This window comes from Asterias rubens, chromosome 7 (genome assembly GCF_902459465.1).
Source record: "Asterias rubens chromosome 7, eAstRub1.3, whole genome shotgun sequence".
Classification (NCBI taxonomy): domain Eukaryota; kingdom Metazoa; phylum Echinodermata; class Asteroidea; order Forcipulatida; family Asteriidae; genus Asterias; species Asterias rubens.
The window spans coordinates 17958938-17985221 of NC_047068.1; the positions used below are offsets into that span (position 1 = coordinate 17958938).

General features: G+C 39.1%; 1 protein-coding gene across 4 annotated transcripts; it reads left to right on the forward strand.

The window, feature by feature from the left end:
- Positions 1-728: 728 nt before the first annotated feature.
- On the forward strand, positions 729-26120 carry LOC117292777. Of its 4 annotated transcripts, none has more exons than XM_033774926.1 (3): positions 729-1020; positions 15461-16195; positions 20500-26120. In XM_033774926.1, exons 2-3 carry the CDS (start codon positions 15528-15530, stop codon positions 20606-20608), a joined length of 777 nt encoding a protein of 258 aa, XP_033630817.1. In that variant the 5' UTR covers positions 729-1020; positions 15461-15527; the 3' UTR covers positions 20609-26120. The 4 variants fall into 4 exon arrangements, with proteins under 4 accessions (XP_033630817.1, XP_033630820.1, XP_033630819.1 ...); XM_033774929.1 differs by lacking the exon at positions 729-1020 and adding an exon at positions 8217-8356; XM_033774928.1 differs by lacking the exon at positions 729-1020 and adding an exon at positions 12814-12869.
- The last annotated feature ends 164 nt before the right edge of the window (positions 26121-26284 follow it).

Consider the following 26284-nt stretch of genomic DNA (forward strand, 5'->3'; position numbering starts at 1 on the left):
CTCACTTAGATGATCATTAGACGACGATTTTAGGTTATAACTTTTATTACTAAGGAGGACAGCTTCGTTACAGGTCACAAACAGTGGAGTATCCAAACATTTTAATTTTTAGAGGGGAGCTTTTCACGTAATAAGCATGCATGCGAAACCAGTTAAAATGCAAGAGGTGAAAAAATCACTGTACTGAACCGTGTACATTATGCATAATTCCAGACATTCCTCTATGACTTGCAGAGGTTATAAGCACAACATATATATTAATTAAGAAAACAACTTCCTTTGTTGATCTTCTTATCATAGTATCTATTTTCATCTCTGTCTCTTGTCATAAGCGTGTTTAATGCAGACGTGTGATATTTATGCAACTTTATAATCTTCATATAAACACAATAATGAATTGGGGGAAAATTAAGGTTTGTTGTCAAAAGGTGGTAATTATGTGCATAAATTAACGAAATAAGTTTTATTATTATAGAAATATATAATGGAAATAATGCATCTTAGAGAACAGTTAATGAGCGCATCAGTGTATCATCTGCGAAAAAAAGTAAAGCAGACGAACCAGAAATAATGTACAGTACCAATCTCTATGTCAGCAGACATAAATACATATTCATAAGTAGACTTTAGTCTTGCATATTCATAGCTCGTGCCGAAGCGGTGAGGGAATAGCATGTATAACACAGTCAATGTTCACAGTCGCGGCTCACTTGCATCGCAAAGCCTTTCTAGCCATGTTTGAGGTTGAACGTGTAAGTTGATACATAAAAAGTGACCGAAAACAGCACAGCCGAAGTGGTGATTTTTATCACTTCACTATTTGGTAAACTCAGGTGGTTTTTTTTTTATCGTGTTTTCTGGCAAGATGGACCACATTTTGATGAGTATTTGTGCGATTGGAAACCTAAGCTGACAGATTGTTTATTCCCTGACTGGTTATCATGGTCAAGGTCTTGTTAACGACAGTGAGATGCTTTCAGAGTGTGCTTCTGCCTTGACTTGCTCGTGTGATAAGAACAGGTAGGTTGTCAACTGTTTCACACATTAGCCTTTATAATATTATAAAGGTGTTTAACAATAACGCGATTGCAAAATTACTAAATATAAATAACAACGAAAACACTTCGCAGTTGTGTTTGTTGTTGTGTTCATTCACACAGAATTAAAACAAGTGCTTTCTTTTTCTATTTTGTGTTATGCGTTAAACAAGTTAACGACGGCCGAGTTTAAAATAATGCCACAAATTCCTCTGCTCATTTTTTGTCCGAAAATATTCTAATCCCGCATGGGTCGAATTTTACAGAATTGTGTATAGCACGCTGCAGGGAGCCATGCAGTTGCACCTTCAAAGTGACGAACAATTTTGTATAGTGCTTTACGACCGTTTTCTTGTTTTTTATAAGCAAGTTTATAACAAACTTGCCCTGGGCTGAACTATTAAGGTGGTGTGAAATATGCATAACAAGCTTTTGTATTAACTATGTGAAGTTTGCGGTAGCACCATGTGCAAATCTCTTGTGAGTATGTGTGCTGGTTCTGAAAAGAAACGGTGGTTGACAACTCAACGTTACGATCAGTATAATCTGAGTACAAACCCCATACATAAAAAACTACTGCTACGAAATATTGCAAACTATAGAAGATGGCCCGTGCTCGTGATTGAAGATGCCGTCGCGCAAGGCAAATGAAGAGCCAGACAGCTTGCCTCCATTCCAAGTGGTTAGATTAAGTTCCAAACTAAGTTTCAGAGAAGTTCAGAGAGAGAGACGATGCAATTCAAGAAGAGGTGCTCGACCTGATGTGAGTCAGTTCAAAGACGGAACCAAATTGGGCTTCAGCATGGGTCAGAGAGAAGGCGGGTAAAAACAACGTTGTTTGACTCGACCTGAGTCAGCTGAGAATCGAGACAGCAGAACCACATTAAAGTCGATGGTGCAGCTCACATAGAAGATGTGTAAACACGAGTTGCTTAACTCTATCTGAATCAACCGAGACAGATTATTAAAATTCAGTTTGATGGTGCAGGTCGAGAAGGCGGGTAAAGGAGAGTTGCTTGACAAGACTCTCATTAGAATCAACCGAGACAGCTGAACCAAATTTGTCTTGAGGGTGCAAGTCATACGTAGAAGACGGGTAAATAAAAGCTGATTGACTCTATCCGAGTCAACCGAGACAGCAGAACCAAAGTTTGAGGACGCATGTTAATGGAGAAGACGGGTAAAGAAAGGTTGATTGACTCTATCTGAGTCAACCAAGACGGCAGATCCAAATTTGGTTTGAGGATGAAGTCGAGGGCGACAGCAGGCAATGACGAATTGCCTGACCCGGTATGCGTCAAATGAGACATCTGAAACGAGGTCTGTGGATGCAGGTGTAGTGAGAAAGTATGTACTTGACACGATTTGAGGCAATTGGCCACGTCAGAAGTAGATTAAACCAACACATCACCCGTACATAAGTAGCTTTTAACGAACTCAACAAATGTAAAGGTATGTTCTCCAAATCCTTTCGAAGCAGATCATACCTTTAAACAGTATCCTTCCCTGTCGTGCTTCCTGAGCTAGCATGGACCGGAGATTTATTTGATAATTCTACCGTGAGCTACTTCTTCAAGACCCTTGTGAAAATGGCAAGCAGCCACGGTCTTCTTCTTTATTATATCTTTCAGGCCATGCCGAATATTGAAGTGAGTTTCCTTCATTAAAAGGAATCGAATTGCCATCTGGTATACTTTAATTTCCTGAGATTGTTTTTTAGATATGTGGCATAAAACACACGTGACGGAACTTGAAAAGAAGATAAAAAAGGAACGAAAAGTTAGCAACACCATCACTCCAACTTAAAGGCGGCTACATTTGGGAATTGTAAAACCAGTATGGGCACACTTAGTTAGGATACTGCAGTAATGCTTTCGGATGCCTGCGAAAGGCTTCATTCCTGAAACCTTTTAAATATTGGGTGAAATAACGGTTTCAATGGGGTCGTTTAGCTCATATTTAGCTCAAAGTAGTTTGCACGGTTTCGGCAGAAAGAATCTAATAAATAAAATAAATGTGTAATAAAATCATGGCATTACTGAAATTCTCTAAAGATAAAGTATTTCTATCAAACAAACAGTTTCAATTTCAAAACTGATACAAAATTAATGTGATTTCGATTCAATTGACTGAGACTACTGTGTGGGAGAATTCCGTTGTAGTAGAGGAAATGAATGAAGAAAAATGCTACATTTTATGTGAATTCATGTGTAATAGACGAACAAAGATTGGAATATCGCGACAGAATGATGTATAACAGGATGATGTTGTATTTTTAATGAGCAAGTTAAAATCCTTTATACACTTGAATAGATAACGGTGGCAAAGAACTTTGGTCTATAATATAAAGAATATGAATGAATAACAAGGCTGTGGTTTATATATTCATATGCTATAGATTACCACAGGTTGAACGCGACGGGAGGATTACACAAGATTATGTTGTATTATAAATGAGTAAATTAAATCCTATGGACAGACAAATGTTGAAAACAAGTTAACAATTCTCTGAAAATAATGTTCTGTATGAGTTTGTTATAGTAGGTTTCTGCACAGGAATCTGATGATGAATAATTAAATATTGTATTTTTTATTTCTGTCCAATTTTTAAGTAACATGGCCCAAAAATTTCGAAGATTTTTTTTTATCTGAATGAATTTCGAAAGATGATGCTGTTTCAAAACGAAAAACATAGCAGAAACTGCCAAGGACAATGCAAACTAAATCTCTAGAAGGTTCATCACTCATGTGTTTTGCTTTATATTCTGTATAATCCTTTTTGCTTGTTGTGTAACTTGTGTTAAGCGCAGTGTTACTTGCTCTGGTAGATTTTATAAAGCCTGTATTGAACACAAAACCATACTAAGCACCGAAAAGTATTGCTCATCAGAAAAAGGTTACCAAACAAAATTACATTAAGTTTACATTGTTTCAAGTGACTGATGCCCAACTAAATTTTTAGCTCAGCAAAGACAATTTTCAAGCAGAATTTTCCGCTAAACAGCTTAATATGACACACAAAGTAAGGCCATACACTTAACATCCACATTGTTTACTGGACGTGAGATAATTTCAGGATCCCCTAAGTGTTATGATCATGTTTAGTTTATAATGAAATTCCACTTTCATCAAGCCTTCAAGATGTGCTGGCTTCGCAAAACCCAAAACATCTCCTGGCAAGATAAAGGTGCGAAATGAAGAGTTGAGGTTGAAGAGATATCAGCTGCGCACATAGAAAACAATTACACAGGTCGTGTACAATTTTAAACAAATAATTTGCAATGTTGTACACGAACCTCCCAGTTTGGTAAAGTTTTACATAATGCAGGCTGGGTATGTTTTCATCATTATTTTGTAGATCTTTACTTCAAAAGTCAGTAAAGATATTTCCCGTTTTTTCTTTGTAAACATGAACTGAGTAAGTTCTACTGAATCGATAATGAAATACTGTTGGTTTGTGTATAACTATATAGACATTTACCAATTTCAATGTAATTTCTTTGGTTGTGTAAATTTTAGCCATTTAAAAAAAAAAAAAAAAAAAATACAGTTGCGGAGGGGTCGTAGCAAAATAAACGTAGTGTATGCCTACAACCATATTAGTTTGGGAAAAGGCAAGCCTTAACCAATTCAAAATGTTCCTCGAACTTAATAAAGAATGCCAAATTGTTGTATATTAATTGGCAAGCTGCTTGCGATAGAGACGTTCTTGATTTTTCTTAAATATTGTTGTTGAGGCGGTATCAATGTTGAAGTGCCGAAGGTAGTTTAAACGAGAGATAATTATTCAATAGCTTCTTTAAAGAGCCACTCTTTCTTTGGCCATCCATCTGTTAAATACAGTAAAACTTACAATTTCATATACAACTGCCAACTTTAAAGTTATAAAATTTCTAAAGGTTCAAAATTTACGAACTGAAACAAGTTATTATAAATATATATTATGTATATATATATTATGAATCTGATCAGTAATCCCAGTTAATTCTAAAGGAAATCCCCCTTCAAATCAGTTTGAAATGTCCTTCAATATTCAATATAAGAAATGATTATTGTATAAGGCTAAGACCTCGCTGCTGGCAGGTGCACGAATAAGTGTCTTCCGGCAAAATCCGTTTTTACGGCGTATAAGCGATTTTGTTTTGCAGCGTACTGCCAAGATTGGAGTAAGACCTAATCCGCATGATGGAACGGCGTTCACGTAGACGGACTTTAAGCTCACTAGTGTTTTGCTGACAGCGCAGAGAAAAAAACATCGCAGTGTTTTACTGACCGTGAGCAAATCGTTCCTCGAAGCGGCAAAAACATCACCCTTCAGGCGGGAGCACATCCCTTGAAATCAAAATTCAACCTCAATCAGTAAGGAAAAAGTTGTTTCTACAAGCATAACAATTTGAAGGCCTTTTGAATCAAACAATTTAATTATATTTTCGCGGTTGTTTGATTGCTATGGAGAGGTGCCGTTTCATGACCTCAGTTTTTCTTCATCTCTTTATTTCTGCGAAATATATGATATTTTGAGGATACTTGGATACTTGAGATTGTCCACGATCTTATAGCAAAACAATCCAATAATATAAGAAAGTATATGATATGAGGCATTGCATGATGAGGTATCAATATACATTTGGTTTGTGGTAATGCCATGTGTATATCTACTTGCCAGGTAGAGTTTGTTCTGTAGAGAACTGTCTTGCTATATATTCCACTACCGCGGACCAGATTTTTCGGATTTTTCGAAAGACTTCTCAGTTCTGAAAAAAAACGTCCTGCTTTTTAACCACCTTGGCGGAAGGTAACAAGTCGGCTGGGACTACTTACTAACGCGGAGTACGTTCTGAATTGGTCTCATTATTTCGACTAGCTTGCTCTAGTCATCGCCAGGAGACTGAAGAGATTTTAAGAGAAAAGTGGCCATATTTATAGGGGTTCAATTACAGTGCTGATTACACGCTGTGTGGAGCGAGGGTGAGCAAGATATAAGAGCAGAATTCCGCGGTAAGCAGTGCCAAGAAATCGGATTCAACCTCATACAAATTCATGACAAATTGTAAATAGAGTCTTTCCTATAACTGCTAAACATAATTAGTCTTTTAATGAACGCTAGACGTTCCCCATTTTTCTTCATTAATCTATTCACATCATCTTGGACCTGATGTTTTCTCAAGACGAAACCTCAGCACAATGTTGACAGTCAAGGAAATAATGTAGCAAGAGGAAATTAGTGTGAAATTGCCAGTCGCTTGTAAATAGGTTTAACTGCACAACATTGACATAAAAGCCACAGTGCTGAGAAAGAACACAATTGCCTGAGTGTATAGGCATACCCGTATAGAAGGTGAGCGTATAAAACTGACTCAATATAAAATAATCCGACCTTTCATTGTGTTGTTTTGAATGTGCTAGCAAACAAAAGAGAAACGAAAAGATGACTTTTTAAATCAACAAAATACAATTATAATTTCATGGATGTTTGATATTAGATCTAGCGTACCATTTCTCGGCCTCGTTTTTCTGATTACTGCGAGATGTTGACATTTTGAGGACACTTTTCACGTCATCTTATTTGTGCCAAGCAATCAAAGCAAATCAAAACCTCGCTCGTAAAAATCTCGTGGCGACCTTAGATGATGTTCATGTTATTTTATAATGTAGGCAACATAAATCAATACAAAAGTGTGATAACATTGCTCTTTTAAAAATACATGTACACTGTAACTTGTAAAAAATGAAGAAGAAAAAAAAAAGCAAATACTCTTCCCTATGAAGACAAAAACAAAAGAACGCATTCAAGGAAAAAGATACCGATAAAGGATAAAAAACATGAGTTGCACTCATGCAGGCGGTAAGGAATTGTGTGATTTACCCCAAGCTTTTAACTTGTGTTCCTTCTTGTTCCTTTTAAAGGACTGGATACAATAGACCAGCTTTTTTCCCCATAAAGGTCTATTCAGAATGTAAAGTCAGTTTCGTTAAATATTTTTCCGAACGTCCATTAGGAGTATTCCACTGTGGATATCTGTCTAATTCGTATTCAGGTTTATTCAGTTTAGAATATCCGCTTTGAAGTTAACCGGTATCTGGTTGGATGATATCTCCTTCATCAGAATAAAGTCACGTCTTCTGTAGCTTGATATATAGATCAAGCAATTATTGATGGGAGAGTTGTGTTACAAGGAGCCGCCCTACCTTCTGGACATGTTTATATGATTATGTTTTTGGGTCATTACATCATCACAAGGGGCTTCTCTTATTGGCTGTTAACCACCCACGGGGTCGATCATTATTATTGAAAGGCACTATGGACACTATTGGTATTTACTCAACATAATTTTCAAAGGTACTTAGGCTTTGTAATTTGACCTTTGATCGTAATTTTGTGTCACTTTCACATTAGTTCATAAATATATAGAAGGTATGTTTAAAGGCACTGATTTGCCATATTATTGGTTGTTACTCAAAACAATTGTTAGCATAAATAGTTGGTAACGAGCAATGGAAAGCCGTTGTTAGTTTAAAAGATTGTGAGAAACGGCTCCATCTGAAGTAACGTAGTTTTTGAGAAAGAGGTAATTTCTCACTCAAATAGCCACAGACTTCAGCTGAAATCTTATATGCTTCTGAAAGCACACAAATGTGTGCAACAAGGGTGTTTTTTTTTCGTTCGTTATTCTCGCGCAACGTCGATGACATTTGAGCCCAAATTTTCACAGGTATGCATATTATGTTTGGATACTCCACGTGAGAATACGGGTCTTTGGCAATTACCAAAGGTGTCTGGTGCCTTTAAAGCTGGATACTTAATTCACGGGCCATGGGAGAGGTCCAGTTTTTTGGAAAAGACCTTCCCAGGGCGGCTTTCATGCACAAAACCATATCCTGGCAAAATATTTGTATAGTCCTCCGTGCTATCAGTTTTCATATTCATCCCCACGTACCCAGGTTTAATGTTGATGTTGACAGAAAACATCAGACAACGACTGTTTTATGTAGTATTAATTTTCACAAGAAAATCACACATGAATTACTTTCCAATGAAGGTTACACACTTCAGTACATACAAAGCTTTGCCTGACGGGCGGAAACGTGTATTTATTTGTTTCTGGCCATGGTGTCATGAATCAGGCTTCGGATATCACTGTGTTGTGAGAAACTATAATCACATTCAATACTGCGTATTCATTTTACCATTTCCCCGACAGTTACTCAGTGTTAAGAAATGAGAATACGTGCGAATCAACATGAAACAGCAATGAATTTTGAACTACATTATGCTGGATACCAAAATGAGATCCATCTACGAACGGGGAATATTAAAGGTATGTGCGCGAGGGGGTAAGCACGTCCACGTGAGTTATTCTATTTTTAAAAAACATTATTTTATAACTCTTTAAACGGTAACAAAAATAGCAAAACAAATTGACTCTTGTTCAATAAACGAATCTTATTTACTTTTTAATTGGTTTGTTAGCTTGCTGTTTTGTGCTTTTTGTCGTCGTCGTCGTCGTCGTCGTCGTCGTCGTCGTCGTCGTCGTCGTCGTCGTCGTCGTCGTCGTTGTGTGTTGGTGAAGGAGGGAGGGACGGAGATGTCTACAGTAGACACAAATATCCTGAAATCGCTGATCACGTATAAGTGCTCTAAAAAGCATCATCGTGAAAGACAACTCCAAAGTATATTTGTTTTCACGATGCTGATTATGTCAAGACTTCCACGCCTGTTTCATTGCTATAAAATTGGCAGCTTTGCGAGCCTAATCCGCCCATAGTCACCGTTATCGTGCGCTGAAGCATAATCGATAAGCCGTGTAAAGAACTAGGATTTGAGAGATGAAAAATAGTCTAAACACAAGGCTAATCTGATCGGGATCGACTGACTGGAATCGGTCGGCACCTGGGGATGTCAAATTGCCATATTAATCGTCTGCTTACAAAGTGAAACCTCATTCCCATGATTGTCTCTTCGTCCCATCTGGACCCTGGGTGATGTGATTAGGTAATGTTGTAGATATCGCTCGAATTGATTGTGGGCAGCTGTCACATTGCATCCAATCACACTCTTCAAAAGAATGGATAGCCTTCGAGCAAATTGAACTTTCTGAAACCGACTCTAATTTCAATTCAAAATTGCCCGTGAAGATCATTCTGATGTGCAGCCATACTTGGATATTAAGGCCGTGATGTCTTAATGCTCCTTCACAGTGTGTAATCATTACCCAAACTTATTGACTAAGCTTATACATTAATCCGATCTGGCACTTCACGGAGGGGACAACAATTATCAATTTGTACTATGAGTCGGTCACTGGCAAAGTGGGCGACTGCAGTGGTTTTTTTGGGTTTGCACAACGCATGCAACTCATCAGTTACTATGTTTCAGCATAATTATGCTCGACACAAGAATGATTACATTATGGATGGTGTTAGGATTACATTCCATATTATAGAATATACTTATCAACATCACTCGCACGGTCAATCCAACATTCATTGTTGGACTTGACTAGAACCCTGTCCAATCCATTTTATTTACTCTACATGACATTTAATTTTAAAAGAACTAGCGAGTATACCGACGTAGAACTTTTTACCAACCTATCCTATACCACTATACATTTAAAGGTAATGTCTGCGTTTGGTAAGCACTTTTCAAATTCAATGGCAACAAAAACTGTTGATTCGAAGCCTACACCCATGATGGGCGTCAATCAGAGGAAGGACAGGATGTCCCCCCATCTTTTGAAGGGTGGGGACACCATATCAAAATAAACGTGTCCCCCCACCCCCCATATTATTTGTGACCACCTTTATAATGAAGACCAATTTTTGCATTTTGTAATGAACAGCGTTTGGTCTTAGACCAAACGCCGTTAATTGTTCGCCCCCCCCCCCCATCTTTCAAGAAGGATTGACGCCCCTGCCTACACCAGCTTCTGATAGTATAAAACATATTGAAAATTATTTCACTTCGAAGTAATGCGGTCATGTATAAAGGTACAGTTTGTATGCCCCAAAATTGTAGTTTTAAAAAGCATTACTAACAGTATTCGCTTATCAGATTGTGTATTCCTAGGGATTATTCTTCCTATGCGGACATATTCGCTCCTGATTTTCAGCGATATCTTAAAAAACGCGACTACCTTTTGAACTTTCACATGTTTAAGTCAACACGTTATATACACATTAATCAAAACATTGCATGTTGCATTATTGGTATCTCTAGTTTTGTACCCTGGGAACGAGGTGTCTATATCGTCCCCCCTCGTTCTCGCCGTGGATGTTCATCAGCGTGGGTGTGAGTAGGATTTGAAACTTTGCATGGTGGAAATAAGATATAGAAGAGTTTGCTGTAACATGACTATTCTCTAAATGAGTTGGGGTGGTTCGAAAAAAAGAACCGTTGGTGTGGGTGTGTCAACATGAACAAACTGCTCTTTCGTGTCTACATTCTGTACTCGACGTGATGCACGAGAATTGTGTTGGAAGCTTTGCATGGTGTGAAGAAGTAACCATATAAACACTAACAAGTACAGTTGCGAGTATCAACCATGTATATGATCTCTTTTCGAGGGAGTTTCGGCTCTGAAGGGGGCTGGTGTGGTCTCAACAGTTCTCCTGAAGACGAGCAGAGTATACTATTCGAAACGTCGAGACCACGCCGGCTCTTTCCAGAGCCAACACTCCCTCAAAAGAGATCATTATTCATGGTTGTACACGCAAGTTTACTGATTTAGTATGATATTTTTTAGTTACTTCGTGTGATGAAAGAGTTCGTCAACACGTTGCGGCGGCGGGACGGCCGTAAGCCTCCATGGGCCGGTAGCTTTGGGACGACGGGCGGTGCCTCTTATATGAGTGATACCTCGGAAAGGACCGGGAGAACAGTGTACACACTCCATCGCATCGCGGTCAACGTACACAAACAGCGATCAATTCCGTTTGACATGTTTGAATGTTTTATGGGTTAGTTTTATTAATAAAGAATGGCGTCTAGTTCTCGTTTTCCCCCTCGGGGTATGTATGTCAGAAGGTCTTAGAGCACTGTGGAATTCTCTCGACGTTGGTGAACGTTGTCTAAACAACAGGTTGCTGTACAAACACCGATATGCCGTATATCAGCGTGCATACTAGACAGTTTGCATCTTAATTTTCGTATCAACGAATCGGGCTGACATGAAGCAATTCGCCCTGTATACAAAAATACAAGATTTCAACCTGAAAGGTCACTGATTATAAAGTTTATCAGTATCCTCCAGAGAAATGATTTATACCCCTCTGAAATCTCACTTAGTTCACCAGTATACCAATCAATCCTCAGGAGAAATAGTTCCATCTGAAATTTCGCCCTTAGAAAGTGCATATAGGCCTACCAGTGTAAATCCTCAGGAGAAATATGTCCATCTGAACTCACTCATATTATTAAGTTCATACCAGTACCAATCCTCCAGAGAAATAATTCCATCTGAAATTTTGCTCATTATCAAGTTCATACCAGTACCAATCCTCCAGGGAAATAAGTGTTTCCTTAAAGTTCATACCAATCAGCTAGAGAAACATCTTCGTATGAACTATTGTAAAAGTTGAGGAAATATTTATTGAACTGCACAAGTCCAACGCTGCTTGTTCGGCTGTCGAAGCAATCAAAACTGCATCGGATTGTAAATCCCTATAACATGCATAACATAAAAGTAAGTTGCAAACATAAACCGCATGCAGCTCGAAATCGTGTTGACTTCATGAAATATAATGCATGTCTTAAGTATGCATGGGTTATTAAAAACTAAAGAGAGTTGGCATAATACGGGCTCTTTAAAAAAAACTTGATGTATGGTACCTTTAAACAGGTGAGATCTGAGTAAATGGTCGAAACAAAACAAGCAACTACCTTCCTCTTCGCATCTATTTCACATACACTATATAAAACCCACCATAACACACAATATAGCCAACAACATGCAATCCTATACCAAATTGATTGGAGACAAACATCAATTCGCAGACTGAGTATTAGAATCAGCAGCCCTAGGCTTCCTTTTAAAGGCGAGGAGAAACATTGCCCCATGCCAACCTTAAGCATAAAATTGAACCACATAGGCGCCTTGGTCCAAACAGTGGGTTTGGATATAGAGAGCCACAGCCTCCCAGGCCCCTGATGCACACACGGACGACTAAAATTACACCGTGAAATTGAATTTTTCTCCCTCTCTTCTCGTATAAGGATTTCATCCCACAAAGTTCAACTCTCTGAAGGGGATTTCCTCTGTGATGTGGGCCCGTAAGCAGTACTTTATTTGTCTAGATAATCTCCGTTGACATTGGATATTGATTTCGGATGGGAGGTGTAAGCTTCGATAAATCAAACGACAGACACTGTAATCACGGGGACCAGTGAGAATGCTAAAACAAAAAATCCTACAGGGGATATAAGGCCAAGTATAGACGGGAGAATTGGAGTCACGAGCAAGATGAAATAGACAGAATGAAAGCCCGATGTGAAATGAATACATGACACAACAACCCTGCCCTTTGCAATGATATCATACGATATGAAATGGGGAAACATGAAATAGTGGCTGGTTTATATATTATCATGTCCATCTTAGACGAGTTGACTCCATCAGATATTGTTCAATTTCGATAATGACCCTAGTAATCATTGTTTAATGCTTGTTACAATAAGAGTAATAAACCTGTTGGTAAAACACTGCTCTTAAAAGCAAAGGTCGTGGGTTCGAATCCTACCCGAGTAATTATGCCTGTGATTTGTTTTCACAGAGATCGGGAAGGTATCGAGTATAGTGCTGCCACACATCGATGTACCCATGTATAATATTGGTAAGAACCAGAGTCTGAGTTTTAGTATAATAAACCATTGTTGTACCTTTTTAAAAGCAAATTGTAAGAATGCATCGGTTTTTGGCTACGGGCTACGATTGGTATAGTTGTTTTAATAACTTCGAAATAAAATAATGGTCTATCGTACGATATGTTGAAAAAGTGTGAAACATGCAATAGTGGTTTGTATAATGTCCATATGCAGGGGTGGACCCCATGAGATAAAATGTTTAATTTTGTAAATGTACAATTTGTTGTGTGCCATGTCAGCAAAGCAAGCGTGCCTGATAGAAGGTCACAAGCATTTCGCATGCAAAATCATTTATTCCGAGAAAATTTAACTTTCGAAGTCTGCCTTTTCTCAAACATTGGTCTTTTTAGTAAATGTACAAAGTTTACATTTATTACATGGATGGGCTTCTTCTTCTTCCTTATAAGTGCATCCTTCAAATGATTGAAGAGGAACGTAAATCGGATAATCCTCACAGCATGTTTTACTTCAATGTATTCAAACTCTTTGTATCAAAGCCAGCCCTGCAGGTGGTCGTCATTTCCATCCCGCTGAGAAACATGAGACGGAAATAGAAAAAACAAATTAAAATATATCATTGTTTTTACAAGAGTTAAGTAAATCCAAATGACACATACGGTTACAGGCGCGGATTTAGGGTGGATACGAAAGGCAAGAAAATTCCTTCTTTTTTTACTAAAGGAATGCAAAACGTTTCTGAGTGAGATATGATTTCACCAAAACTAGTTCTTTCCGGTGCCCTGAAGCGGGCCAAACTAATAAGGGTTTCGCACTTCGCAATAAATTGATGATAAACATTGTGTCCGCTTCTGAGATGGGACTCTGACAAATAATTTGGAACCCGGGCTTGTTATGATTGCCTCTCGGTAACTCATTTATAGATTACTGTGAATTTGAAGTCTTAAAAATTAATGTGAAATAAGATGTGTTTTCCCGCATCTTTATAGTAGGGTACTGAAAAACACTTTATGATCAGCAAGCTGTACGACTGAAAACGATTTTTCCCTACGATTTTCTGCATGAACTATATTTTTTTTTGAGAAATTGGCCTATACTTGGCAACAATTTAATCATCTCCTGAAATGACTAGAGCACACAGTCTGTGTTGCAATTACAAACCATCACAGCCTTATTTCACGGCTATATAACTTGCCCCAGAATGCAGTAATTAAACTCACACCCACATACAGACTCAAGACAAAACACAGGTAATTGGAATGCAAATTGAACAGGTAAAAGAATACGTGTATCTTGGTCAATTATTCTCTCCGCCGTGGGATGGGGGATTAGGGGTGGCTGGCAAGCCTGTGGAGATAGTGACAGCAACACCATGAAAGGCAACTTGATTGGACAGAAACGAATCGAGTCATCAACAATTAATGCACATATCCTGCCCAAGAATGTTGATACATATTTTGTTAAGTAGAGAACAGTAGAGCTTTATTCAGACTGCTCCGAGCATATATGTTTCATGCAAGCAGCCATGCTGTTGAGGTGATGCATGCTTGGAAAATAGCATTATACTTGAGTCAATCTGCTATAGTCATATTGCTACACCTGCCATCTCTGTGGAGCTGAAGTCTGGACACGTAAAACAGGGGAAAATATGTCAACAGCACAGCACAACATGGGACATTATAGCATGACCCGATACAACCACGAAAAAGAAACAACTTGGACATTTTCAAAAGTAAACAATAGAAGTTGACTGGTCATGTCTGTTGTGGAACACGAAGAAAAAGAGAACGGAATATCGAAGAAAGAAGAAGAAGAGACATTAAGTAAAAACTAGCCTGAACATCTGACATCACACCTCGAGGCTCGTTGTAAACTAGACTAGAAATCAGCTGTTGAGCAATCACATTCGACCTTGCATTCATTTCACATGGCCTTCATGGTCCTGAAGATTTGCAGTTGAATCCGACGTATAGATCACTGTGTTTAATACAAAGCCAACACCTGTCCTTATATCCTTGCGGATAAGGACGAGGGACCATTCTACAATCTTTCTAGAAATACAGTATAGGTTTACACCCTACAATGGGTCAATGACGATGGACACCACGCACGCAGTTCTCGCTGCTCACACAGAAAGAGCCAACTTTAGTAGCAACGTGAACGCCAAGACACGCGCACAAGAAAAAATGCCTTCACCTGCAATCTTCATTAAGAACAGATTTGTTTCTGTCGCCGTAAACGCCGATTCGCGTGATATAATCAGAGTCATGAAAAGGACATGAAATAACTTCCTGATAGGACCTATCTTGTAGAGCCTCAAATCCTACATCGTTTTGATCAATACTTTATTCCCGCGAGGCCATCAGGGCAGGTGTATACTCGTGGATGTCTTCACCACGATGGTATAAAACACAACCGTTGCTTTAAAGTGTTGAAGAGACCATACTTTTGTATACGAATGTTGACAGTGTAATTAGTTTTGTTTGGCTGTTCGCGCATGTTATGTACACCCACACATTTGCCATGTTTCAATCCAAGTATACCGTGCTCAGTCTGATCTTCACATAAGTCCACTTGACAATGTTGTTTCCTTTTCTTTCAGACACCATTTATAGCCGCATAGAGAAAGAGAGATTCTGTAGTCCATTCTATGACGGGGGTGTTACAAGATGTCACGAGGGTCCAACAGACATGTTCACTATGACGAGGACGTCATTGCCAAGAAGCTCCATCGCAGCAGCAGGCGACAACGACGACGACGTCGTGTCAGCCGTCGTGCCAAGATCTACGGCGCTGCTTTCCTGCTGGCACTCACCGGATTCTTCTGCCTAGTTCCAGGGACAAGTCTTACGGTTGTCGCCTTCACAAACGGGACAAACTCACGGGAGAGCATTTTGAAACTCTTGGGCCCAGTCTTCGGCGGGGTGGGTGTGTGCTTAGTAGGCATAAGCATCGGTTTGGTGTGCTATGCGGTCATCCAAAAACGCAGATCACGCAAGAATAAGGAACTCCGCCATCTTGGATACCATCAGGACGTTGATGATAACGGGTACCAAGGAAGTTCCACCAAGGATGTTACGTTGACTGCCGAGGTCCGCCTCCTTGATGCAGATAAAGAGAACAGCACTCTGAAACTTCAGCACAAGTTGGTTCCGAATCACATTAGTACCGGGAGTCTTCGTAAGGACGCACCTCACGGCGGGGATGTGGTATCTCCTTCATCAACGGTCACTGTGGATATCATACAACCACCGCCTTTAGTGACTGTCAGTATGGCAGGGAAAGGGGAAACCGCGTCTGCTGTTGCTTTAGGCTCCCCTGATGTTACGAAAGAAAGGTTTGTGTTTTCTTTTATCAAAAAGAGAGATACGAAACGTAAAACATTATCATAAATGGGCAAACTTTCAGTGTTGTTTATGTAAGCAGCGGTGGCAATAACATCGAGATATACAAACTCCTTGCATTTTCAAACTAATATATGGCAAAAACATAATAATAGTGTACTTTATAATGGTTTGAGAAAGCCCAAAATGTATTGTATATAGAGACTATGGTTTTCACACTAACGTAAGTATGTTGTCATTCTTCTTCGCTGCGCTCACGCATGGATAACAGTTCCACATTATTCTGGTCTGTCTCTTCCTTTCGGCAATCAAGTCTTCTGCCTCCTGCACTGCTTCGATTACCGAGTCGGTATCACATTTGCTGATTAGGGCGAGTTTGACTCCGTCCAACGCTACTTCTCTAGATTCGCTTCCCACAAAATTAGAGATTGAGCAACATGCCCAACTTAATAAGACCTTTTGTATTCATCTTGTTTTTCAGCTCCTCCGCCGAAATTGAGTCCTTCTCAGGTGTGGCAATGAGGTTAAATTTCTTCTCTAAAGTCTTTTTTTTCCTCGAAAATATCGAATCATCAGAAGTCGACATTTTGATGTACCAGAATGAAACAATTAAGGAGAAGACCGTACAACATCATGCGAGAGCCTGATGGACAAAGCTTTAGACAAAGAAACTCTTAAATACGGTTGTTCAAGAATGCTTAGTTATTTCCTCAGCATGCAGGAATATAGCATATTATTGCAAAATGGTAAAGGGGTTATATAATCGGCGTAGCTTAAAGGTCTCCCTGCCAAATACAACCAAGTTTGAGATGCGGCGGTAAGAAAAGTATTACATAATAAATTATTACAGCAAAATTAATAGTAGTTTGTGTTTCCTTATGTATACAAACTTCCAAGACGCGTATAAACACGTACAGTACCAGCAGAGCAGCCGATACGCTGGGATTAATCATATCTCGGGTTAGGACGACTCGTCCTAATTTAGGATTGGTTCAATGCGTCCTAACATCTATGGTTACCGAACTTAACTCGCAATAAGTCCTAAGAATCTTAAGTTAGGAAGAGTCTGATGAATCGACGGTTGGACACTTCAACAGTCTCAGTGATATCGGTGTCAGGTCTCTGCTTGAAACGGATTTTTTTCTACCATAAGAAAATCAATACACCGCATCACTGACTGTACTTGTAACGGTCTGAACGGCTTGAGAGGGTAGCCTCAAGCCCAGCCTGAAATAAGCTTCTGACATTGAGTACGGTGTCAGTGGGTGAAGTGTCCACGCTAGTCCACATTGTGATGGGACGTGGACTCGAGACCGTATACTGTAAACGCGCCCCTGCGGCACCGACGGAATGGTTACCACAGAAACGGCACGGGCAAAGTCTATCTGTGGCAACGAAACAACTGTCATTAACCGTCGAATCGATCTGTGCTGGGGTATCCCATAGTGGAGGGGACGGTGCACTGTCACTGCATTCATCATAAGCTCATGCCATGACAATTCAACCTCTATTAATATCTGCAACCTTTCCAATTTGATACCCATTACTCTTTCACTATAGGCTGTAACGCGAAACTCCTACCTTTATACCTGAATGACATAAAAGCTCTTTATACGATCTCATGTTTCATTAGGTGTTTTACACCCTTTGATCAGCAGAGAGATGTATATTTAGTGCACAACGGTCTTTAATCATGTTTCAGCCATCTTGTATCGATGTCACACTAACTTGAAATGACTAGACACAACATTAACTATCCCTAAGTTGTGTAACGGAAACAACATAATTAATTCTTGTTGTGCGTAAAATGAACAAGAATTTCTGTAGACGATGATGGAAGTAACTTTGAGTGGGGTTTGATTCAAAGGTGACTCGATGTATGACACCCAGACCATACATCCAGATGTTTGTGTCTAGGTTATCACTCTTCCAATGAGTTCTTTATTCTTGTGAAAAGCTTCATCACCTTTTATATTTTTAACAATGGCGAAACCACGATATAAACACACGAGATATTAAAGGTCCGGAAGACATCCTCTGTGGCTGGGCGTGACATTTCGAGTCGACTGATCTTCATGGCTCGATCATCGGAGTAGGTTTGATTCACGGATACGGCACTTGTGTAGTTGTCCATGAGCAAGATGCTGAACCATGGTTGCTTCTCTTCACCCGTGTTGTGTATATAATGGGAACATGTAACAGCTTTGAGTTTGTGATGTAACCCCTGCATTCCACATGGAGTTTTAGGAATGGTCTGAGTATGGCTTGAACAGGAATTACAATGTTCAAAGTGCCTTGATCATCCCTAAAATAACAAGAACGCAATCGTGTACAAGTTATTTTTACATGAGAATTTACACTCTCTTAAAACATTGTGTTTATATGATTTATACATGGAGAAAACATATCAAGATGGCCGAACCAGCATACAAGGGCAGTTCAAAGTTCTCTAAGCTTTGCAAAGGAGTTTCTTTGTAGAGACATTACACGACGTAAAATCCCAAAGGCCTAAGCACTACACGCACTGTTAAAGGCAGTGGACACTATTGGTAATTGTCAAAGACTAGCCTTCACAGTTGGTGTATATCAACCTATGCATAAAATAACAAACCTGTGAAAATTTGAGCTCAATCGGTCTTCGAACTTGCAAGATAATAATGAAAGAAAAAACACCCATGTCACACGAAGTTGTGTGCGTTTAGATGGTTGATTTCGAGACCTCAAGTTCTAAATCTGAGGTCTCGAAATCAACTTCGTGGAAAATTACTTCTTTCTCGAAAACTATGGCACTTCAGAGGGAGCCGTTTCTCACAATGCTTTATACCATCAACCTATCCCCATTACTCGTCACCAAGAAAGGTTTTATGCTAAAAATTATTTTGAGTAATTACCAATAGTGTCCACTTCCTTTAAGTGTTGCTCGTTTGTAGTATACGAAGACACAACTCTCCCGAAGGAGCAACCGGGTATCCGATCTTGAATTCACTAATTCACTAAACCCAGTTCTGCGCCGTATAATGTAGGTTGAATCCACCGGGTGTATTGACGCCGAGTCTCTCCCTATAAATGCATGATTAATTGAACGGATTCATGGGGTGTCGTTGTATGACAAATAGATCAAAGTTATAGGAACCTGTAGGCACTGACTGTGCCTGTGAAGATCTTATTACCAGCAATTGTAAATAAATTTAAAGGAAAGGTATACGTTTGGTAACCACTCCTAAAATTAATGGAAATGAGAATTTACCCGGTGAAAAGATACGGCAGTTTTCAATCGTCTAAAGCATTTTAAAAACATGAAATTTAAAACCCTCTCATCAGTTAACGAATGAATTAATGGTTAAACGAACAATTTTGTTTCATGATCATCAGAGACTTCACCGTGGAAAAGAAAACAATTTCCCGCGAACATCCAGGCCATGGGAACTCCTAAAAAGCCTCTGCGCACTTTTAGTAAAAGGTCATTGAATGTGTTTACCCTTTAAGAGAAAGTTGAGCTCCATCAATGATGCTGCTAAACTAGTCCATCCTTGTCGACTGTCGACACCGTCCTCTGATTTGGGGGTTTATATTTCTAACAGTAGATCGTGTAAACTTAAAGATAGCACGTGTACACCACCTATTAAAGGTCACAGGATAACCATAGCACAATGGTACAACATTGCGTAGCAGCATTCAGCAAAAGGTCAATGAATACTTGAGAAACTATAGGAGTATAATGTTGTTTTGTTCTTCGAGGATTAGATGTACTTTTATCTGAGGGCTATGACTCAATACTGTACAAACAAAGTTCCAGGTCGAGTTGACTATCAGCCATTGAGAGGGGGTAGAGTTACATGACGTAAGCACGCCAGTTACATCAGTTCCATGTACGCCTGACGCATCATTCAAGTGCCGTCAAGTTGGTCTGGGTGCTCTCTTTTTAAGATCTACAAACAACTATTCTAGTCAGCTAGGTGACCATTCGCTCAAGGAAATATTTTAGTTAATATGACTAGTCTGTAAAAAGAACTAATGCATGCGTTCCTTGGGGTAAAATTGTTGTTATTCTAGAATCCCAAACGCTTGCATGATTTATATATCTACGCCTGTAACTCGTTTTACGTCAGTAAATTGTTTCCCCTGGACATGGGCGCAAATGTTGTTAAACCTCTCGGATAAAAATGGTGCCCTACTTTTTGATAATATAATTTCTACCCACTATAGCAATTATCTTCATTTGCTCCAGTTTTTTTCTGTGCTACAGAATTTCAATGTTGATGTTGCCCTAAAAATATAACCATTGTAATGTTTTCAGTTTTCAGACTGACTTGAGTTATGAGAATACAGCTGAAGTTTTCAGCATGGCTAACAGCGTGTCTGCCGGTGGTGAAAGAGGCGGTGCAGCGGCTGCACTAGCAATGTGAATGAAGGAACTCAAGGATCTGCCGAAAGAGAACACAACTTGTGTGCTTATCAGAGCTCGGACACCAGACTGACTTTGTGCATGGTGACATTAGTGGCACAACTGTAAAATATGGAGATCAACACGATTTATAAACCAATTATAACACAGCTTGGAAAGCGACTGACTTGAACTCAACGAACTGCGCCCATTGGCCAAAAACAAAATGGCGCCAAATGGTACCGTTAGCACATAGCGATATCAAAACATGATATTAAACTGCACTTATTCGTATTTGAAGGTGATGGTCGAAGGAGTAGAGTTTACAAACTTGTAAGGAACTCTCAACATACTTGGTTGGTTGGATGTATTTATACTAGTTTATGCGCATACGTGTCACACAATCCACTACCCAACAAGGTATGAGTCTAAATATTTTCGAAACCTGACTATTCGTTCCTCCTTGCCTCGCGTTGGTGACAAACCGATCATGTACATGATACCAAAGACAGATCAGTACCTCAAAATGGCCGTCAAAATCTCGTCCTAGTTGCAGACTTACGCTGCCCTTTGATCTTCATCAGGCTACGTCCAATTAAACAATGATAACTCCATTATAACGACGTTAAGAGTGCGTTCGTCGTGGCAAAGCAGTGATGCAACTAATCTTGTCTTGAACGGTAGAGGCCGGCTGACCAAATACGCGTAATTCAATAGAGTACCCTCTCTACATTTTAGTTTAAAAAGGCCAGTTTGATGGAATCGAACTTATGCTCTTTTTTAGCTGTTTTCAAGTACGGGTTCCATGTTTGCATACGAACCACTGTACTAGCAAGGTACGGGTTGATGCATGTACACGATGTGGCTTTAAAAGTTGTTCTGCATGCTCTGATGAGAGTATGTTCCTTATTGCATTGACTGCATTTTATTTAATAATTTACACTATAATTTTACACTATCACAGAGATGTTTTCAAAATCAATACATATACGAAACTTTGGTTTACTTTGGTTTCCTATGTTTCAAGGTCAGGGGCAACGTTTCGGCACTGCCAATCAAAGATAAATTCATTATATATTTAACAACATGGAGTTTGTCAGTTATGTAAACTGAATTGGTAATATTCTCAACTTCACAACAGGTATGCCAGTCTGCCGTATTTCGTTTAGTATCTAGATGAAGAAAAAAACAACCATAATGTGAAGTGAAGCAAAAAGTGGGTTAAAATGCAAACCGTCAATTGATATCGGTAGATCGGTCCGTCTTCTCGAAACACAGTGGAATATGTTTTTCTCTTAGATCGCCCAAACGTTCATATTCATTTGTAGGATAACATTGTAATCCATTTTCACGCGATAAAAAGCAAGCCTCCCTTGAGAAACGTTATCGCGCCTGAGAGCAGCATAACTTAAATATGCTCCCTTTTCCTTTTGGCCCATCAAGATGATACATGCCCTGCACTCAAGCATTCTGGTAAAAATCTGTTGGATATTATCTGAAGTAAAAATACAGTGATACTCCCTGTGGGAGACGTTTGCGTAAAAGGGTCCCGTGAGCTAGCCGTGCATAGTGCGGATGGGTCTGTCCGTCCGCTGTGTACGGGCACGTGGAGGTGCGCACAGAGGTACATTGAAGCTAAGTTGGTAGATTGCCATGCACTAAAAAATTCTGGTCAAAACTGCCATATCTGGAATCGAAGGTAAAACAGTGACGTTTGCGTAAAAAAGAGTCACATGACCTGTGCACTGTGCGGATGGGCCTGTCCGTCCGCTGTGCGCGGTGCGGATGGGCCTGTCCGTCCGCTGTGCCCGGGAACGTGGAGGGTGCACAGATACCTTGAGAGTATTATTTTACCTGAACGATGATGATTATGGCGCAATTCAAACGCGTGTGTAAATTTACCCATCTGTTGCCCGCCTTCGCTCGCGGGCGAAGCAATAAATGTCACGCGAACGGTCGTGTTCGGAATTCAAGGTAGCGAATAGTGTTGGGGGGGGGGCAGGCTATCCAGATTTCCCTAAAACTGTGAACGTTTTTTTTACGATAGCCTGGCCGTTGTATGCTCAGGCTTAGACGCATGGTTAGTGAATGATATTGAAGAGGGACAGGCCGTCAAGAGTTCCCAACAAAATGTGCGCTTTTTCTACGATACCCTAGCCATTGTATGCTCAGGTTGAGATGGACGATGCATGTAATGTATTTACATTTAATCAAAGACGGAACACGAGAGGTGAAATGCCGCATGCATGCATTGGCCGATATAAAACTCAAGCCAACTCTCTGTAGAGGAGAGAACTGACTCGGGGTGAAATGCAAACAGATAAACGATCAGGGCCCAATTTCATGGCTCTGCTTACCGCCGAATTATGTGCTTACGATCACAATATTCACTGCTTACTGTGCAAGCGCCGAATTTCTGTGTAAGCGTAGAATGCATAACGTGGAGTTCGCACATGCACAACCCAAAATTTGCCGATAACCCGTGAAATACGCTTGATAATTTGGAAGAAAACATCCACTCAAACCGACAAAGTTTTTCAAATACATCCCTAAGTATCGCACGCTTATTAACTGGAACCGTGTACAAAAGATAATTGTTTATTGTACTATGATATGCCCTCGATGCTTCAATGCTAGAATTAAATTATATATTCAGCAAAACAAATAATAATTATGTCCACTCAAATATTTATATTATCATCATACGCATATGGATACAAATTAACAAGGCCTAGTTTCATAAATCTGTTAAATGTTTAGCAGAAAATACTTCTTCACAAATATCTTTGCTAAGCGAAAAATGAGTGGTGCACCGGTCACAACATTGTACACTATATGGAATGTTGACTAGTAGCTTGTTGCTATAAAACAAGCTTGCCCTGTGCTTAGCAGGTTTGTGTGCCTAACTGTACTGCTGCATGAAAATTAGGCCCATGTCGCTTTGCGCAGTATATGATAGGTTTACACTTTCAAATTAGAAGTAATCACTTCATTTTCTGCTCTTAAATCATTCGACAAATAGTTTTAGTCATAACATCTTCATCATCATTGACCTCAGGTGCATTTTCATAAATATTACAGTATCACTATAAAGAAACAACGTCATTTCAAAGTGATAAGTTATTCAAAAGCTCTGGTGATATTTACATGAAAAAACAAATTACAAACCATCATTAAATCAGTGCTTTATGATCTTTAGGAGGTGAATGCTAGAGATTTACTCATCATACTCTTTTATTTATGTTATTCAGTTTAAAAAGTGGAAATGCCTTCTCGTGACCCGGGCAAAAACCGGGGGGTTAAATTTACACAATGGAAGTTGTCATGCAAATCAACATTTTCATCACAGATTAGTTGTTTTTTGTGGGGGGTAACTTTTTACATGCTATCAGTACCAATTTGTCCTGCAAAACACTTAACGATGTGCAATGAAAAATTTTAGTTTTTATTTTATTATTACAAACTAATCGATAAGTTTTTAACAAGCCAAAGATGATCAGCACGATCACTTTTACTGAGTGTGATTTTTGTACAATTTGTTTGGTTCTTGAAAACTAGATGTTTGTCAAACCACCCTTCAAAGCAAAACCACACTGATGTACTTGCCCTTTATTCCTGTAATGCTAATATCAAATTGATCAGTGTATCTTCTGGCGTCGGCACTTCATCCAATATTGACACATCCGTGTCTGGAAGACGTAATGTGCGTATTTAATGTTACCGTACACGTTTTCAAAGCTACAACTTGCCGAACAATGTTTTTCCCAACTTGAAAACAAGTACTTGTACATCTTCATCGTTATGTCAACAAATATGCCTAGTCTGCCACTGAAAGTGTTATTTTACAACAAGGAAGATAATATTGCTGGTTTATTTGTTTATAGGAGATCGATAGTTTCAACCCAAGGGCCCAAGAAATAACACCTCCGATGCCTAATGCGCTGGTGCTTATTACCATACACAACTACAAATTCCAGCACAAAAACATTTTTTTTTTCCAAGTATGGTTTTTAATCGTGTGTACAATAATAACATCTGGAAATTTTGTCGCGTTTTTTAGATACCGTCGAAACTTCGAAGCAAATTATGTCCACGCAGGAAGAAATTGAATACACACTCAAAGCATGGCAGCGTTGCTGTGGAAGTAACGCTGCTTAGATTTTTTTTATTTTTTTTATTTCTTTCTTTTTTGGAAGGAGGGGGCATGACAACTGAAGTTGGTGTTAGGGTTGGGATAGGGTTTGGGTTGCGGTCCGGGTTGAGAGTATAATAGTCTAGCATGCAAGAAGCTTGCAAGTAGCTTGTTCAGAGCATTCAAAAGCCTTTACCGATATCGTCTTTTCAAAAGGAGTATACGTTCTTCAGTGTTTTAAAATGTGTATTTAGAAGATCATGTTAACGAGTGTTGATAAAACAAAAAGTGTCAACCTATTGCATCGGGTAATATAATTCACATTTAACTTTTCCCGTCCTGAAGCAACGTCCACACGCGTCTATTTGAAAAACCTCGGTGCTCTTTTTATGTGGCACAATATAATTTCCAACCACGTGCAGTGTTTGCTTGTTTACCCGTTTCGCGCCATGGGCAAACAAAAGCATGCTCTCAATATCGGGGCACCGTGCATGTGTAGAATACTAACTAAAAACACTTAGGTATATCATCCAGGGTTTGTGATCGGGACAGACTAAAATCACCAACGTGAAAGATAGGCAGGTACTAACATCTTGAGAAATATCTCTTTAGATGAAATACTAAGTTACGCAGCACCATTCTTAATTTTGATTTGCCAAAGTCGTCGAAATAAGCACAAACTGTTTCGTTGTTTCCGACAATTCGTGACCACGTTAAGCTTGCATTGATACCGTTTTCACAAGTTGGTTGTATAAATCATTAAACAAACAAAAAAAAAGGAGAGAAAAGGGGATGCTCCTGTAAACAAAATGATGCTATGCACCTTAACAACCCAATACACAATACATTGCATCCAGTTAATTTTGATCTTTATGGAGTCACCTATAGCTTTTCGAAAGATGTAAAACACAAAGAACAAAGGAGGCACTGGGTTAAAATCCAATTTAAAATCATCATTCATGGACGATAAGTAGTAAGTTGTTCACATTCAACGCAAATGAATACCAAAATCAGCACTTGGATTGCCTGTTAATAACTCTATTATAACACTTTCCGATTAAATAAGCCCATTTCAGATGGGACCTACGGGGCGCCATACAAAGACCGAACATTATGATTCGTGAAAAACAACTCCAAATAAGGACACACTTTTCTAATAAAAATTGAACCGAAGATACATAAATATCTTAAAGGTCATTATTGGATCATTAATCATTTGAAAGCTTAATTGAGTTCATGCCACAGCAATTTTTTAGAGGAATGTTTCCGTCTGAATTTTGGTAAAAACAGGTTTGTGACATATTTACAGTCCGAATATATCAACGTTGCTTAAAGATGCTATGTCAGATTTTTGGCCCCAAACATAAAAAATAGGTTTTTTTGAGTGAATGGTATTTCAAAGAGTATCACCCGCTCTAACGAAAACAAGTTTTACTTTTACTTTTAATGGTCACAATAATGACAATAATTTAAAACGTTTCTTTTAAAACACATAAGAATTGGTCACGTGATATATTGTCGGGATCCCGACAAAAAAACTAATTTTGAGCACTTTATTTCACTGCT